Genomic DNA, 17,065 nt, shown 5'->3' with positions numbered 1-17,065 from the left:
GATGTAAACAAAGCCAAATGGGTACTCACATTTATCCCAAGTACACTTATGTACTGTAGAAGCAGACCGGTAACTTGGGGTGTACCAGCTAACCCTCTCCAGGCAGATTGGAACCAATGCAGGTGTGTCTTGACTCTTGGCCCACTCAGTGAGTGGTAAGTACCAAACCGTGGAGTGTCAGGTACAGTAGCTGTGATACTCAATAAGGTGCTGAACCAGTACATAAGTGTACTTGGGCTAAATGTGAGTACCCATTTGGCTTTGCTTACATCTGATCATCTCATTTAATATGCTGATATACACATGATGCACCCCTGTTTTCTATTTTCTTATATAGTTTTATCCGGACAAATCTGTGAGGAGGAGAGCAGCCACCTTTCTTCATGGCTTATATCAAGTTGGATCATCCAGTCTCATCGGATTTCCCATTTCTGAATACAAGCCCAGCACTCCTATTGGGACTTATCTGTTGGGACTTTCATCATCTAGGAATATTGGATGATATGGTTTGAAATATTATCGTTCAAATATTTGTTTTCTAATTTGTAAATTGTTTATTGCAATGGCTTTATATTATATTTGATACAGATCCTTAGAGCGCCCCATCAGTTACTGTTTCAAACCTGAGAGACTTGCGTATGTAGTGATTGTTGTCCAGGTCTGACGTGTAATTTATCTACTAGGACAAAGACATGCCTTGCTTTGGAATCCAAGAGGATTCTTTGACACAGCTGAGAGTAGTCCTTACACCATCGACGTAGCATGCAAAGTTGAAGCGGTCTCATGTGAAACCATGCAAAAGGAATAGCATCTGATGCTGCAATCATCCGACCAAACACGTTCATGCATTGAGCTACTGAAAGTCTGGAAATTAACTGAAGTCTTGCAGAGGTTGTCTGTAACTTTGATCTACTTTGATCTGTTAAATAATGTCCCATTGAGTCTATAATAAATCCAAGGAAAGAGATTCTAGTTTAAGGAGAAAGAGAACGCTTTGGAATATTGATTCTCCAACCATGATTGCAAAGAAAATACAGAAGTCTTTTGGTATTAGATACTGCTAAAGGTAAAGATGGAGCCTGAACCAATATATCTTCCAGGTATGACACCACTGAAATACTTTGAGCCCTTTTACAGACTAGAGTTCATAGAGCTTTCTTAAAAACTCTAGCTGTAGCTAGGCAAAACGGAAGAGCTACAAACTGAAAGTGATTATCGTGAAAGGCAAATCTTAGGAGCTGGTAATGGTCTTTCTTGATTGGTATAGGAGAGTAAGCATCCTTCAAACCTATCATGGACATATGTTGACCCAGTTTAAAGTTTTTAAATCCAGAATAGGCCTAAAAGTTCCCTAGTTCTTAATAGCAATAAACAGGTTGGTAAAAAAAAACCTTGGTCTTCTTCCAAAACTGGGACTGAGACTATTACTCCCATAGGTTCCAGATCTAATACAGACTGAAAAAAGGCTTTTGTTTTTACAGGGCCCTTTGGAACATGAGACAGAAGAAACTGTCCTTGAGGAGGCCTTGACTTGAAGCCTATTCTGAAATTCTGGGAAACCATGTTTAGAATGTAAATAAAGGTGAACAGTCCAGCACAACAGCCCACTGCACGCCAACCAGGTCTCCACCACCAAGACCAGACAATATCCAAAAATCCAAAAGAGGAAGGCAGCAATAGTGGACCCCACTATTGCTGCCTTCCTGTTTTGGATTTTTAAACCATGTTTAGAAACCATGGATCTTGAACAGACAGAGACCTGAAAAAAGCGTAATCTGCCCCCTACCAGAAGTGATCCTGGATCAGGGGAGCGCACCTTTATGCTGTTTTGGAAAAGGAGCATGGCTTTTTCGGCTGCTTGGTCTTGTTCCAACTGGGATTGGACTTCCAGGAAGGTCTAGAAGATTCCTGCTTTTGTGAGGAGGAGGAGAATTTTTGGTTCCTAAATTTACGAAAGGAACGAAAATGGCTAGTTGCTCTGTTCTTTCCCTTAGGCTTCTTGTCTTGAGGGAGAAAAGCTAATTTTCCTACAGTCACAATAGAAATAATGTAATCTAGACCAGGACCAAATAAAATCATTTCTTGAAAGGAAGAGATAAAAGTCTAACTTTTGACACCATGTCAGCTGACCATGACTTTAGCTAAAAAGCTCTTCTGGTCAGTAAAGTTAGCGCCATATTCTTTGCATTAATTCTGATTATGTCAACAATATTATCACAAATAAATGCATTATCTGACTTAAAGGGACATGAAACTCAATTTTTTTCTTTCATGATTCAGATAAAGCATGTGATTTAAAGCAATGTATTTAATTTGTTCTCTTGGTATACTTTGTTTAAAAATGATACCTAGGAAGGCTCAGGAGCTGTTGATTGGTGGCTGCACATATATGCATCATGTAATTGGCTCACCCAATGCATTCAATTAGATCCCAGTAGTGCATTGCTGCTTCTTTAACAAAGGATTCTAAGAGAATGAAGCAAATTAGATAGAAGTAAACTGGAAATTGTTTAAAATTGTATGCTCTTCCTGAATCATGAAAGAAAAATGTGGGGTTATGTCCCTTTAAGAAGGTTCAAACCAAGTTGAAATTCTTCATCCACAAAATCATTTGATAGTTGTTCAGATACATTGACACACCAAAGCGTGGAGGCCGCAGCTATGCAAACAATGCTAATAGCTTGTTTAAACAAGTAAGCCACTTGCAGAAAAGCCTTCCCATTTTCTGTCCATAGAATCCTTGAATTATGTACTATCCTTTAAGGAATAGTAGTTAGTTTAGCTAAAGTTGAAGTTGCAGCTTTGGGATAGTTTCCCAAAGCTCTACAAGAGAAGCCGATAAGGGAAAAATCCTTTAAAATTTTGAGGAAAACCAGGCTTGGCCTATTATTTAGTCATTATTTCTGTAATAGCCTCTGGAACAGGAAAAACCTCTGGAGATTTAAGAGTAAGTTTGAAATGAAATCCAATTGCTTGATATATTTTTTATCAGAGGGTTTAGGGTCCCGGACACCTGAAGATCCTCTGAGTGAAATAACATTATAATAATTTCAATAATATATAATTATTTAATTCCCGGCTCTTGGCAATAATCCCCCGCCCCCCCCCATTTTTAGTGGAACACAATGCACAGGTAAAACAGGCAACAATGCCCGTTGCTACCTAGTAAGTACCTCAGAAGAGCAGAGAAGATAGGCGGGAAAACTGGTTAACTACAGCACTGCCAAAACAATCTTCTAACTTCTAAACTACATTGCAAAGTATGAAGCGTGCTAACACATGTGTAAAAAGCCAGCACATTCTATACATAAGAAGCGCTCTCATATAGATTATAAATGACAGTTGAATTTCAAATGGAGCGCTAAAAAAAGCTGGTGTGCACTAATAGAGTAATAGCGTGGGCTTTCATAGCTCTAACCGAAATAAAAATTACTGTTGGACTTAAAAACTAAAAATTGTCATAAATATGCTAAAAAAAAAAACTTCTTCACAAATGAAATAAATTCACTAAAAGAATATTTAATGCCTGTTAATAGTTTTCACACAGTATAGCTAGACTATAATGTAATAAAAGTCTAGTGAATTTGTGGTAGTGTCTGTTTAATAAATTTTCTCTTGGCTATGATGTACTATACATTTTGTACCTGCTAATAGCCTGTGAGCTATGCGAGTGCAAAAAGGTGTCAACTTGCCTGACATGCACCCACTCTACCGTGCTTACCAGCTACATAAATGACTGCATCCAGTGCTGTGCAAGCCAAATCAGAGGATCTATGTGTGGAAGATATTGACGACCCAACAGGAGGAGGCTAAGGGACTGGTCTCCATGATACCTTTGACAGGTTTGTGACAAACTCCCATAGGGTGTAATTTTGTAACTACCCAATATTCCAATCTTCCCTCTGCCCACGTAGCAGCTCTCTAAGGTTGAAAATGGGCTTCAAATTTGTCTGAGGATCTCTCTCAGCGAAGAATCTGGAGCACCTCAATTCTTCAACTTCCTTTTGTGGAGGCAAAGATAAGATTGGCATACCAGAGAGGTGGAAGGGATTTAGTGCTCTTGGAGTTTTGGGAATCTTTGCCTCCACCTAGTGGCCAGGAGTTGAATCCCAGGAGTAACGGCCATGGGCTCTCATCACCTTTTGGAAAAAAATTAGATTTTTCCTATCTTTAACAGATAAAGATCACTATAGTTTACTTGTTAGAGGCTAAAAGTTATTAGCCCAGTGGGAATAAGTTACTAGTCTACAGATATGATTGTTGGCCAGATAGGTACTAACACTGTAATCAGGGAACTGTGATAGCAGCAGAGGAAAGGTGAGTAAATAGAGAACAACAGCAAGCGTGAGTGTGAGGGGAAGGGTAAACAGCCAGAGGAAGTGAGTAGCTAGTTGGTACAAGGACTGAGGATAAAAGCACCACAGAGGAAACATAAAGCAAGAAGCAAAGACTAATACAGATCAAGGTAAGAAGTAATTGCCAGAACATGACAACAGGAAGAGGTCAACGAAAGAGAGAACAGATACAGAAGGAAAAGGTACAGCTGGACAAACATATTAAAAGTCCCCAAAACAAGTGAGAAGGCAGTCGTGTAGAGCAAGAGGACAAGAAAACAGAGATAGAGTAAGGGAAGACAGAAACAGCCATAATAAATAATAATAAAAAAAATCATCATGAACAAGGAAGGAGAAAGCAAGAAAAAGGGGCCAGATAAGGAAGGAGACATAAAGAGAAAGAGAACCCAGGAGGGTCATTATAAAAAAAGATGAAAGACAGATAGAAAGCAAGATGGCAATGTGCCTTCTGGAACCCTGTGAACACCTACAGCCCAGGACTTGTCACATACTGATGGGAACTGCTGCATCTTACACAAGTCCATAAACACCAACAATCATTACAAGACAGTAGAGATTTACCTGTGCTACCTGTTGTGCCGTTGCTCACCAGTGTGCTGGGGGGTTGGGAGCTGTGCCACTGTCCATCGTGAGTGGAGTTGGGGACCCCCAGAGACCTGGCAGCAGGCTGAGCGAAGATGATACTGGGATCGTTGAGGTTCACGGCACTCTGATTAGTGGTGGAAGGGGTGCTGCTGCCAGATCTCACTGGGAAGGGAACACCACCGGGGTGAGGGGGCTTTCCCGAGGAGCAGCGTAGCATCTGGCCATGGATAGGCCAAGAGCTGTTTGGGATAGGGATCTGGGGCTGCAGAGGAAGTAACCCAAGGTTGTGCAGAGCAGAATAGTGAGTGGGGGGAGAGTGGGAAAAGTTAAATATGTTCCTTTGAACCTGGTGAGGATTCTGTGCAGGGGGCTTCTGCTGACTAATCAGCTTGCTCGGCGTGGATTGCGCCTGTGGGAAGGCCTGAGGCTGCGGAGAATAGGACGAGTGATGGGATTCCGACTAGAAGAAGAAAAATACAGTGCAATAAGTTAATTGGTTGCCGCACATCTCTCGTATGTGCACAATGATCAACAGGACCTTATGTTACTCACAGATTCTGAGGTATTCCGGGTACGGGACGGGAGCTCCACTTGTTGCAGTGGTTGAAGTACTGGTTGCTGAAGAATCTGAAGGAGCTGAGACGCTGAAACAGACAGATAATAATAATATTTATATATTTTTTTTAAATTCCTTGGAATAAAAAGACTGCTTTTATATTCATACTTTGGAGTCTGAAATCCTCTTTTTTTTGTAATAATAATAAATATATAATATATAATAATAGTAATAACAATAATTATCATTATTATAAGCAATAAATTATGTTTCATGTTTCCAACTACTCTCAACCAGTAGAGCTAAATGTGATATAATATAGCGTACAACAAAATTAGTTTTATCTACTTCAGATTTCATGATACATATTTTTCTTATTCTGCATATAGCAACGTACTGAGAATATGATCTTGAAAAAAAACTTAAATTTGCATTAAAAGGGAACATAAAGGTAAAATTAAGCAAGTGCAAGAGTTTGCAGCATATGAATCTGTAATTGGTTGAAGGCTGATAGACATGATAGGGGGCAGGGAAATGAAAGAAAATTTGAACATTTCAAAGAACAAATCTACTGCTTGTTTATTGCTTTGTCTTTCATGTACACAGGGAAGCAGCTACCGGAAAATCCTACACATCATGTATATTAGATATGGCGTCTATACGTTACCCATAAGGCTGTTATTCTTCTGCCGCATGGGATTGTTCTCAGGGCAGTCTCTTCTAAAGTGTCCCACATCTCCGCACATGAAACATCTCCTCTCTCTCGGATCTCTCTCCTCCTCTTTCAGATCCTTGTCATCATCTCTCTCATTCTCCTTCTTTTTAATCCTGCAGAGAGAAAACTTTTTAGCCCCTTTTTACAGTTTTTTTGGGGGGGATTTAAACATTTTTTAAATATTGTTTTTTCTATCTGCTGTCCCTTGTTCAGAGAAGAATTGCCTGGTATTTCAGGGCTGGACTGACCTTGTTAAGTGGGATCAGACTGATATACCTCAGGAATGTTCTGCTCTGTGAAAAGCACAATTGGCCTAAAAGAAGCTACTCCCAAGTGGTCCAACATTTGCACAAGTTTAAAAGTTTAAACATCTGCAGGATTGTCCTTTAATTTAAACATAGTGTTTTCTTTTCCCGCTGGCTGGAGTACTTTCGACACAATCTAGAAACCTCACTCAGATACATGCTACAGAGTGATTGTTTACTCAGTGCAGAAGATCATTTATATTCCTATTTAACTGTAGATCAGAAAAACATACTCAAGAGGATTTTCAAGGAGTTTGTCCCTGGACATATAATGCTAATAAGATAACCATTTGAAATGCTTATAAAACTTCCATGCAAAAAAATATATTTTAATGACCATTTAAAGGGACGCTAAACCCACATTTTTTCTTTTATGATTCAAATAGAGAATTTAATTTAAAAAAAAAAACATTCCAATTTACTTCTATTATCTAATTTGCTTCATTATTTAGATATCCTTTGTTGAAGAAATAGCAATACACATGGGTGAACCAATCACACAAGGTATCTATGTGCAGCCACCAATCAGCAGCTACTGAGCCTATCGAGATATGCTTTTCAGCAAAGAATATCAAGAGAATGAAGCAAATTAAATAATATAAGTAAATTAGAAAGTTGTTTAAAATGTCTTGCTCTTTCTTAATCATGAAAGAAAAAAAATGAGGTTTCATGTCCCTTTAATACTAAGTAACCCCATCCTCTCTCACCGCCGGCGCTTGGGACAGTCCTTCATATAGTGCCCAATCTTCCCACATACGCGACAGCATCTGTCATTTGGAGCCAGCTCCCCATCGGTCAGGACTTTAGAGTCAAAGAAGTACTCCTGTAAGTATTCAACAAGAATATCAATAAGTATGGGAGTCAAATAATTGATTTTATTGGAGCCAAAAGGAAAGAGTGCAGATACATACCGTTTATAAGCGATAAAGATTACTAGTGACTGGTATACATTGGCAGAGGCTAACAGATGAAGAACAGGTCAGTGTTCTCCCTAGAACCTATATAGGGCCAAATTACAAGTGGAGCGCTAGTTAGAGCTTACGCTAGAGTGCTAATTGTGCTAAAAGTAAAGTACTAGCGCTTGTCGGGTTACGCTGGTATTATGAGTTGAAAGTAAAAAGTCCAACAAGCCAAACAAGCGCAAACAGTTTACTTCTAGCGCAATTAGACTATCACGCAAACGATAACCTCTTCCGCCATTGAAGTCAATGAAGAAAAAAAAAGTTGAAAAAAACACCCTAATCCCATGCAAACCCGATCGCATGTTTTCATATGCACCTACATAAGTGTACTTTGTAATGTATTTTTGATCTGGTTTGTGACACTTTTATGTTTCGCAAAACAGTTAACCACAGCTCTGAAGTCGCGGTAATCATTCTAGCATCATTTGCAAATAAACCTGTGCACCAACGTTTGCAAAAACCCGAGCACAAACATTTGCGCTCCACTTGTAATCTGGTCTTTAATCGGTGCACCACCCAGCTGATTTTACTAAATTTCTGGCTAAAATGTAAGCCAATATTAAGATAAAATTAGCTAGTATTAAATATTTTTTAGGTTTGTTGCACAAAATATCTTATCAATTTATTTTACATGATGCAATTAATTTGTGCATTGAATAGCTTAAAGGGACATGAAACTCAAAATTTTTCTTTCATGGTTCAGATAGAAGATACAATTTTAAACAACTTTCTAATTTACTTCTATTTTCTAATTTGCTTCATTCTCTTGGAATCATTTGTTGAAGGAGCAGCAATGCACTAATGGTTTCTAACCGAACACATGGGTGAGCCAATCACAATCAATATATATATGCAGCCACCAATCAACAGCTAGAACCTAGCTTCTCTGCTGCTCCTGAGCGTGCCTAGATAAACCTTTCAGCAAAGGATAACAAGAGAAGGAAGCAAATTAAATAATAGAAGTAAATTGCAAAGTTGTTTAAAATTGTATTCTCTATCTGAACCATGGAAGAACATTTTTGGGTTTCATGTCCCTTTAAAGGACCAGTAAATACAGTAGATTTGCATAATCATGAAATGCATGATAAAGAGACATTTCAATAGCACTTAGTCTGAACTTCAAATCAGAAGTAGATTTTTTTTTTTTCCTGACAAATTTCAGTTAAGTCTATTTCTACTCCCCCTGTATCATGTGACAACCATCAGCCAATCACAAATGCATATACGTATATACTGTGAATTCTTGCACATGCGTATATTGCATGCATCCCTGAACAGTACTGAGGTAAGAAAGGTTAGTGTATATTGTATATATCCCTGAACAGTACTGAGGTAAGAAAGGTTAGCGTATATTGTATACATCCCTGAACAGTACTGAGGTAAGAAAGGTTAGCGTATATTGTATATATCCCTGAACAGTACTGAGGTAAGAAAGGTTAGTGTATAGTGTATACATCCCTGAACAGTACTGAGGTAAGAAAGGTTAGCGTATATTGTATATATCCCTGAACAGTACTGAGGTAAGAAAGGTTAGTGTATATTGTATACATCCCTGAACAGTACTGAGGTAAGAAAGGTTAGCGTATATTGTATATATCCCTGAACAGTACTGAGGTAAGAAAGGTTAGTGTATATTGTATACATCCCTGAACAGTACTGAGGTAAGAAAGGTTAGTGTATATTGTATATATCCCTGAACAGTACTGAGGTAAGAAAGGTTAGTGTATATTGTATACATCCCTGAACAGTACTGAGGTAAGAAAGGTTAGCGTATATTGTATACATCCCTGAACAGTACTGAGGTAAGAAAGGTTAGTGTATATTGTATATATCCCTGAACAGTACTGAGGTAAGAAAGGTTAGTGTATATTGTATATATCCCTGAACAGTACTGAGGTAAGAAAGGTTAGTGTATATTGTATACATCCCTGAACAGCACTGAGGTAAGAAAGGTTAGTGTATATTGTATACATCCCTGAACAGCACTGAGGTAAGAAAGGTTAGTGTATATTGTATATATCCCTGAACAGTACTGAGGTAAGAAAGGTTAGTGTATATTGTATACATCCCTGAACAGTACTGAGGTAAGAAAGGTTAGCGTATATTGTATATATCCCTGAACTGTACTGAGATAAGAAAGGTTAGTGTATATTGTATACATCCCTGAACAGTACTGAGGTAAGAAAGGTTAGCGTATATTGTATATATCCCTGAACAGTACTGAGGTAAGAAAGGTTAGTGTATATTGTATACATCCCTGAACAGTACTGAGGTAAGAAAGGTTAGTGTATATTGTATATATCCCTGAACAGTACTGAGGTAAGAAAGGTTAGTGTATATTGTATACATCCCTGAACAGTACTGAGGTAAGAAAGGTTAGTGTATATTGTATATATCCCTGAACAGTACTGAGGTAAGAAAGGTTAGTGTATATTGTATACATCCCTGAACAGTACTGAGGTAAGAAAGGTTAGTGTATATTGTATATATCCCTGAACAGTACTGAGGTAAGAAAGGTTAGTGTATATTGTATACATCCCTGAACAGTACTGAGGTAAGAAAGGTTAGCGTATGTTGTATACATCCCTGAACAGTACTGAGGTAAGAAAGGTTAGCGTATGTTGTATACATCCCTGGACAGTACTGAGGTAAGAAAGGTTAGTGTATATTGTATACATCCCTGGACAGTACTGAGGTAAGAAAGGTTAGCGTATATTGTACATATCCCTGAACAGTACTGAGGTAAGAAGGTTAGCGTATGTTGTATACATCCCTGGACAGTACTGAGGTAAGAAAGGTTAGTGTATATTGTATACATCCCTGAACAGTACTGAGGTAAGAAAGGTTAGTGTATATTGTATACATCCCTGAACAGTACTGAGGTAAGAAAGGTTAGTGTATATTGTATACATCCCTGAACAGTACTGAGGTAAGAAAGGTTAGCGTATATTGTATATATCCCTGAACAGTACTGAGGTAAGAAAGGTTAGTGTATATTGTATACATCCCTGAACAGTACTGAGGTAAGAAAGGTTAGTGTATATTGTATATATCCCTGAACAGTACTGAGGTAAGAAAGGTTAGTGTATATTGTATACATCCCTGAACAGTACTGAGGTAAGAAAGGTTAGTGTATATTGTATATATCCCTGAACAGTACTGAGGTAAGAAAGGTTAGTGTATATTGTATACATCCCTGAACAGTACTGAGGTAAGAAAGGTTAGTGTATATTGTATATATCCCTGAACAGTACTGAGGTAAGAAAGGTTAGTGTATATTGTATACATCCCTGAACAGTACTGAGGTAAGAAAGGTTAGCGTATGTTGTATACATCCCTGAACAGTACTGAGGTAAGAAAGGTTAGCGTATGTTGTATACATCCCTGGACAGTACTGAGGTAAGAAAGGTTAGTGTATATTGTATACATCCCTGGACAGTACTGAGGTAAGAAAGGTTAGCGTATATTGTACATATCCCTGAACAGTACTGAGGTAAGAAGGTTAGCGTATGTTGTATACATCCCTGGACAGTACTGAGGTAAGAAAGGTTAGTGTATATTGTATACATCCCTGAACAGTACTGAGGTAAGAAAGGTTAGTGTATATTGTATACATCCCTGAACAGTACTGAGGTAAGAAAGGTTAGTGTATATTGTATACATCCCTGAACAGTACTGAGGTAAGAAAGGTTAGCGTATATTGTATATATCCCTGAACAGTACTGAGGTAAGAAAGGTTAGCGTATGTTGTATATATCCCTGAACAGTACTGAGGTAAGAAAGGTTAGCGTATGTTGTATACATCCCTGGACAGTACTGAGGTAAGAAAGGTTAGCGTATGTTGTACACATCCCTGAACAGCACTGAGGTAAGAAAGGTTAGTGTATATTGTATACATCCCTGAACAGTACTGAGGTAAGAAAGGTTAGTGTATATTGTATACATCCCTGAACAGCACTGAGGTAAGAAAGGTTAGCGTATATTGTATACATCCCTGGACAGTACTGAGATAAGAAAGGTTATTGTATATTGTATACATCCCTGGACAGTACTGAGGTAAGAAAGGTTAGTGTATATTGTATACATCCCTGGACAGTACTGAGGTAAGAAAGGTTATTGTATATTGTATATATCCCTGAACAGTACTGAGGTAAGAAAGGTTATTGTATATTGTATATATCCCTGAACATTACTGAGGTAAGAAGGGTTAGCATATATTGTATACATTACTGAACATTACTGAGGTAAGAAAGGTTAGCATATATTGTATACATTACTGAACATTACTGAGGTAAGAAAGGTTAGCGTATATTGTATACATCCCTGGACAGTACTGAGGTAAGAAAGGTTATTGTATATTGTATACATCCCTGAACAGTACTGAGGTAAGAAGGGTTAGCATATATTGTATACATCCCTGAACATTACTGAGGTAAGAAAGGTTAGCATATATTGTATACATTACTGAACATTACTGAGGTAAGAAAGGTTAGCATATATCGTATACATTACTGAACATTACTGAGGTAAGAAAGGTTAGCATATATCGTATACATCCCTGAACATTACTGAGGGGGGGGAGGTAAGGGAGGAAAGAGAGCTGTTTTGGAGGGATCAGGTAGGGATCAGGGGGTGGGAGGTGCCTGATTAACCCCTTTACTGCAGGTAATTTCAGAAGTGTGGTGCGCAGCTGCAATTAGCAGCACTTTAATAACCAAAAAACCATGGAAAAGCCATGCATGTCTACCATTTCTGAACAAAGGGGATCCCAGAGAAGCTTTTATAACCATTTGTGTTAAGATTGCACAAGCGGTATGTAAATAATTTCAATGAGAAACCAAAAGTTTGTGAAAAGTTAACTTTTTTTTTATATGATCGCATTTGGCGGTGAAATGGTGGCATGAAATATACCAAATGGGCTTAGATCAACACCTTGGGTTGTCTACTTAAAAAAATATATATATCGTTTTGACAGGTAAATAAAAAAAACAAGGTTCTATTTCTGTTTAAATGGAGAAATAGCAAAAATGCTAACAATTCTCTGGTCTTTTGGGCAAGTTTTCCTCTGAAATTCCCAGAGAGACATGGAACCCAAACATTTTCTTGGATAATTCAGATAGAACTTTCCAATTTACATCTTTTATCAATTTTGTTTCATTCTCTTGGTATCCTTTATTGAAGGAGCTGCAATGCACTACTGGGAGCTATGTGAACATTGTTAAGCCAAAGTAAAGAGGGATATACAGGTGCAGCCACCAATCACATACTTTTTAACAAAGGATACCCAGAAAACAAAGCAGATTAGATGATAGAAGTAAAATATAAAGGTGTTTAGAATTGTATAAAAATTGTATAATTGTATAAAACATAAAAGAAAATTTTGAGTTTTATTCATATCCCGTTAAAGGGATAGAAAGTTCAAAAATGAAATGTGCACAAGTGCATTTCAATTTGAAATAGAATCATTTTTGCTATTTAATTCCATTAGTAAAAATGCATCTAGAAAAAATGATAAATGTTTTTCTGTGGCATACGCACATATCCTGTAAGGGCACGTGCACCAGCATATTAAACACTACACCTTCTCAGAGGGTCGGCAATAGCTGGTATGACACAAATTAAGTGTACAGATTAACAGCAACTGCTGATGCAGGTAAAATATATTTACTAAAATGAAAAGCACATGTTGACGTCTCCTTCAACAGCCATATTAACATAACTTACTGCTTCATATCCGGGCTGAGGGTAGTACGGGATCCCAAATAGTTTCCTTCCATTAATAAAAGCCTTCATAATGAAATTAGTCACTGAGAAGGAAATAAAACAAACACAAGATATAAAACGTAGTTATAAAAAAAAAAAGCATATTGTATTGCGCATATAGAAGATCTTACTTTTTCTAGATACGCCAGCTCCAAGGTTATGGTTCAAATCAAAAGGATCTAGAGAAAAAAGTAAAACAGGTTAAATATCTTGAATAATGTCTAATGCATATGGCACCCTATGTAAACTGTGTCAGTAAATACACTGTCTATGTATTATATAAATTTATCATTCACAGAATGCATTCAGTTCCCTATTTCTAGAGCTTGTTAACTGCATGAAGCGAGTATGTGTAAAGTGTGCGATTCCACTCTGTGTATAATGACTAATATTGCTTCACTCTCTGAACAAAGCAACATGTATATAAAGCTTCCCTCAGCCTATGTACAGTGCATGTGACAATGTATATAAAGCTTCCCTCTGCCTATGTACAGTGCATGTGACAATGTATATAAAGCTTCCCTCTGCCTATGTACAGTGCATGTGACAATGTATATAAAGCTTCCCTCTGCCTATGTACAGTGCATGTGACAATGTATATAAAGCTTCCCTCTGCCTATATAGGTGTAAGTGACATAATGTATATAAAGCTTCCCTCTGCCTATATAGGTGTAAGTGACATAATGTATATAAAGCTTCCCTCTGCCTATGTAGGTGTAAGTGACATAATGTATATAAAGCTTCCCTCTGCCTATGTAGGTGTAAGTGACATAATGTATATAAAGCTTCCCTCTGCCTATGTAGGTGTAAGTGACATAATGTATATAAAGCTTCCCTCTGCCTATGTAGGTGTAAGTGACATAATGTATATAAAGCTTCCCTCTGCCTATGTAGGTGTAAGTGACATAATGTATATAAAGCTTCCCTCTGCCTATATAGGTGTAAGTGACATAATGTATATAAAGCTTCCCTCTGCCTATATAGGTGTAAGTGACATAATGTATATAAAGCTTCCCTCTGCCTATATAGGTGTAAGTGACATAATGTATATAAAGCTTCCCTCTGCCTATGTACAGTGCATGTGACAATGTATATAAAGCTTCCCTCTGCCTATATAGGTGTAAGTGACATAATGTATATAAAGCTTCCCTCTGCCTATATAGGTGTAAGTGACATAATGTATATAAAGCTTCCCTCTGCCTATATAGGTGTAAGTGACATAATGTATATAAAGCTTCCCTCTGCCTATGTAGGTGTAAGTGACATAATGTATATAAAGCTTCCCTCTGCCTATGTAGGTGTAAGTGACATAATGTATATAAAGCTTCCCTCTGCCTATATAGGTGTAAGTGACATAATGTATATAAAGCTTCCCTCTGCCTATATAGGTGTAAGTGACATAATGTATATAAAGCTTCCCTCTGCCTATATAGGTGTAAGTGACATAATGTATATAAAGCTTCCCTCTGCCTATATAGGTGTAAGTGACATAATGTATATAAAGCTTCCCTCTGCCTATGTACAGTGCATGTGACAATGTATATAAAGCTTCCCTCTGCCTATATAGGTGTAAGTGACATAATGTATATAAAGCTTCCCTCTGCCTATATAGGTGTAAGTGACATAATGTATATAAAGCTTCCCTCTGCCTATATAGGTGTAAGTGACATAATGTATATAAAGCTTCCCTCTGCCTATATAGGTGTAAGTGACATAATGTATATAAAGCTTCCCTCTGCCTATATAGGTGTAAGTGACATAATGTATATAAAGCTTCCCTCTGCCTATATAGGTGTAAGTGACATAATGTATATAAAGCTTCCCTCTGCCTATGTAAGTGTAAGTGACATAATGTATATAAAGCTTCCCTCTGCCTATGTAGGTGTAAGTGACATAATGTATATAAAGCTTCCCTCTGCCTATGTAGGTGTAAGTGACATAATGTATATAAAGCTTCCCTCTGCCTATGTAGGTGTAAGTGACATAATGTATATAAAGCTTCCCTCTGCCTATATAGGTGTAAGTGACATAATGTATATAAAGCTTCCCTCTGCCTATATAGGTGTAAGTGACATAATGTATATAAAGCTTCCCTCTGCCTATATAGGTGTAAGTGACATAATGTATATAAAGCTTCCCTCTGCCTATATAGGTGTAAGTGACATAATGTATATAAAGCTTCCCTCTGCTTATGTAGGTGTAAGTGACATAATGTATATAAAGCTTCCCTTTGCCTATGTAGGTGTAAGTGACATAATGTATATAAAGCTTCCCTCAGCCTACATAGGTGTAAGTGACATAATGTATATAAAGCTTCCCTCTGCCTATATAGGTGTAAGTGACATAATGTATATAAAGCTTCCCTCTGCCTATATAGGTGTAAGTGACATAATGTATATAAAGCTTCCCTCTGCCTATATAGGTGTAAGTGACATAATGTATATAAAGCTTCCTTCTGCCTATATAGGTGTAAGTGACATAATGTATATAAAGCTTCCCTCTGCTTATGTAGGTGTAAGTGACATAATGTATATAACGCTTCCCTCTGCCTATATAGGTGTAAGTGACATAATGTATATAAAGCTTCCCTCTGCCTATATAGGTGTAAGTGACATAATGTGTATAAAGCTTCCCTCTGCCTATGTACAGTGCATGTGACAATGTATATAAAGCTTCCCTCTGCCTACATAAGTGTAAGTGACATAATGTATATAAAGCTTCCCTCTGCCTATGTAGGTGTAAGTGACATAATGTATATAAAGCTTCCCTCTGCCTATATAGGTGTAAGTGACATAATGTATATAAAGCTTCCCTCTGCCTATATAGGTGTAAGTGACATAATGTATATAAAGCTTCCCTCTGCCTATATAGGTGTAAGTGACATAATGTATATAAAGCTTCCCTCTGCCTATATAGGTGTAAGTGACATAATGTATATAAAGCTTCCCTCTGCCTATATAGGTGTAAGTGACATAATGTATATAAAGCTTCCCTCTGCCTATATAGGTGTAAGTGACATAATGTATATAAAGCTTCCCTCTGCCTATATAGGTGTAAGTGACATAATGTATATAAAGCTTCCCTCTGCCTATATAGGTGTAAGTGACATAATGTATATAAAGCTTCCCTCTGCCTATGTATAATGCATGAGAATTGCCTCACTCTCTGTAGAACAATGATTCACCATATACAACACCTTCTCCAGCCTGCATATTGCTTGTTTCTTGCTCAGGATATCATATAGCGGACACCCATAATAAACGTACCTTCAATAGCAATACATTTTGAAGTCCACTGTTTTTCAAACGTTGTCAGCAGCTTTTTCTGGCGGATGCTGATAACATTTTCCTTAAAATCAAACTCTTCCGTGTAGAACCTTAGAAACCCGAGCCACAGCTCGCCAACTGATTCTGCGTTCTTTCCCAGAGAAGGAAAACGATTTCTCTGTAAAAAAACAGACGAACACGTACTGATCAATTCTCCTGCAGTGCAGTGCAGTATGGGTCATGTGTGTAGTAAGAAACGTCAGACAGTGAATGATAAGGGGCACCAGTTAGTAAAACTAGTGGCAAAATGTATGGAAGTAGATCAATAGTAGCAGGCATCAGGGAATGAGCAAGCATCAATGAGTGAATAAGCCAAAAAACACGCCAAGATATCTGTGAGATGTGCCCGGTAGTGAGTTAGTGCTACCGTACAACATGGAGTAAACTCACTATGCAATGAGCTAGGGATTAAGCTATCTGTAATCTGCATTAAGAACTGAACCAGATGTAAAACGGGAGGCTTATATATCGGGAGATGCAGTGCTGAGAATACATAAC

General features: G+C 37.8%; 1 protein-coding gene across 2 annotated transcripts in view; it reads right to left on the bottom strand.

The window, feature by feature from the left end:
• Positions 1-17,065, bottom strand: part of TUT4 (terminal uridylyl transferase 4) — a 180,968-nt gene that overhangs the window by 9,468 nt on the left and 154,435 nt on the right. For both annotated transcript variants that reach the window (XM_053693465.1, XM_053693466.1), the window contains 7 exons: positions 16,508-16,685; positions 13,373-13,420; positions 13,203-13,285; positions 7,224-7,339; positions 6,164-6,324; positions 5,493-5,584; positions 4,917-5,400 (listed from right to left, as the gene is read on the bottom strand). In XM_053693465.1, coding sequence (XP_053549440.1) covers positions 4,917-5,400; positions 5,493-5,584; positions 6,164-6,324; positions 7,224-7,339; positions 13,203-13,285; positions 13,373-13,420; positions 16,508-16,685 — 1,162 coding nt within the window. The remainder of the gene's footprint in view (positions 1-4,916; positions 5,401-5,492; positions 5,585-6,163; positions 6,325-7,223; positions 7,340-13,202; positions 13,286-13,372; positions 13,421-16,507; positions 16,686-17,065) is intronic.

Source organism: Bombina bombina, chromosome 10 (genome assembly GCF_027579735.1).
Source record: "Bombina bombina isolate aBomBom1 chromosome 10, aBomBom1.pri, whole genome shotgun sequence".
Taxonomy (NCBI): Eukaryota; Metazoa; Chordata; class Amphibia; order Anura; family Bombinatoridae; genus Bombina; species Bombina bombina.
The sequence above is the reverse complement of the archived record's forward strand: the minus strand, read 5'-3'. Positions and strand labels throughout refer to the sequence as shown.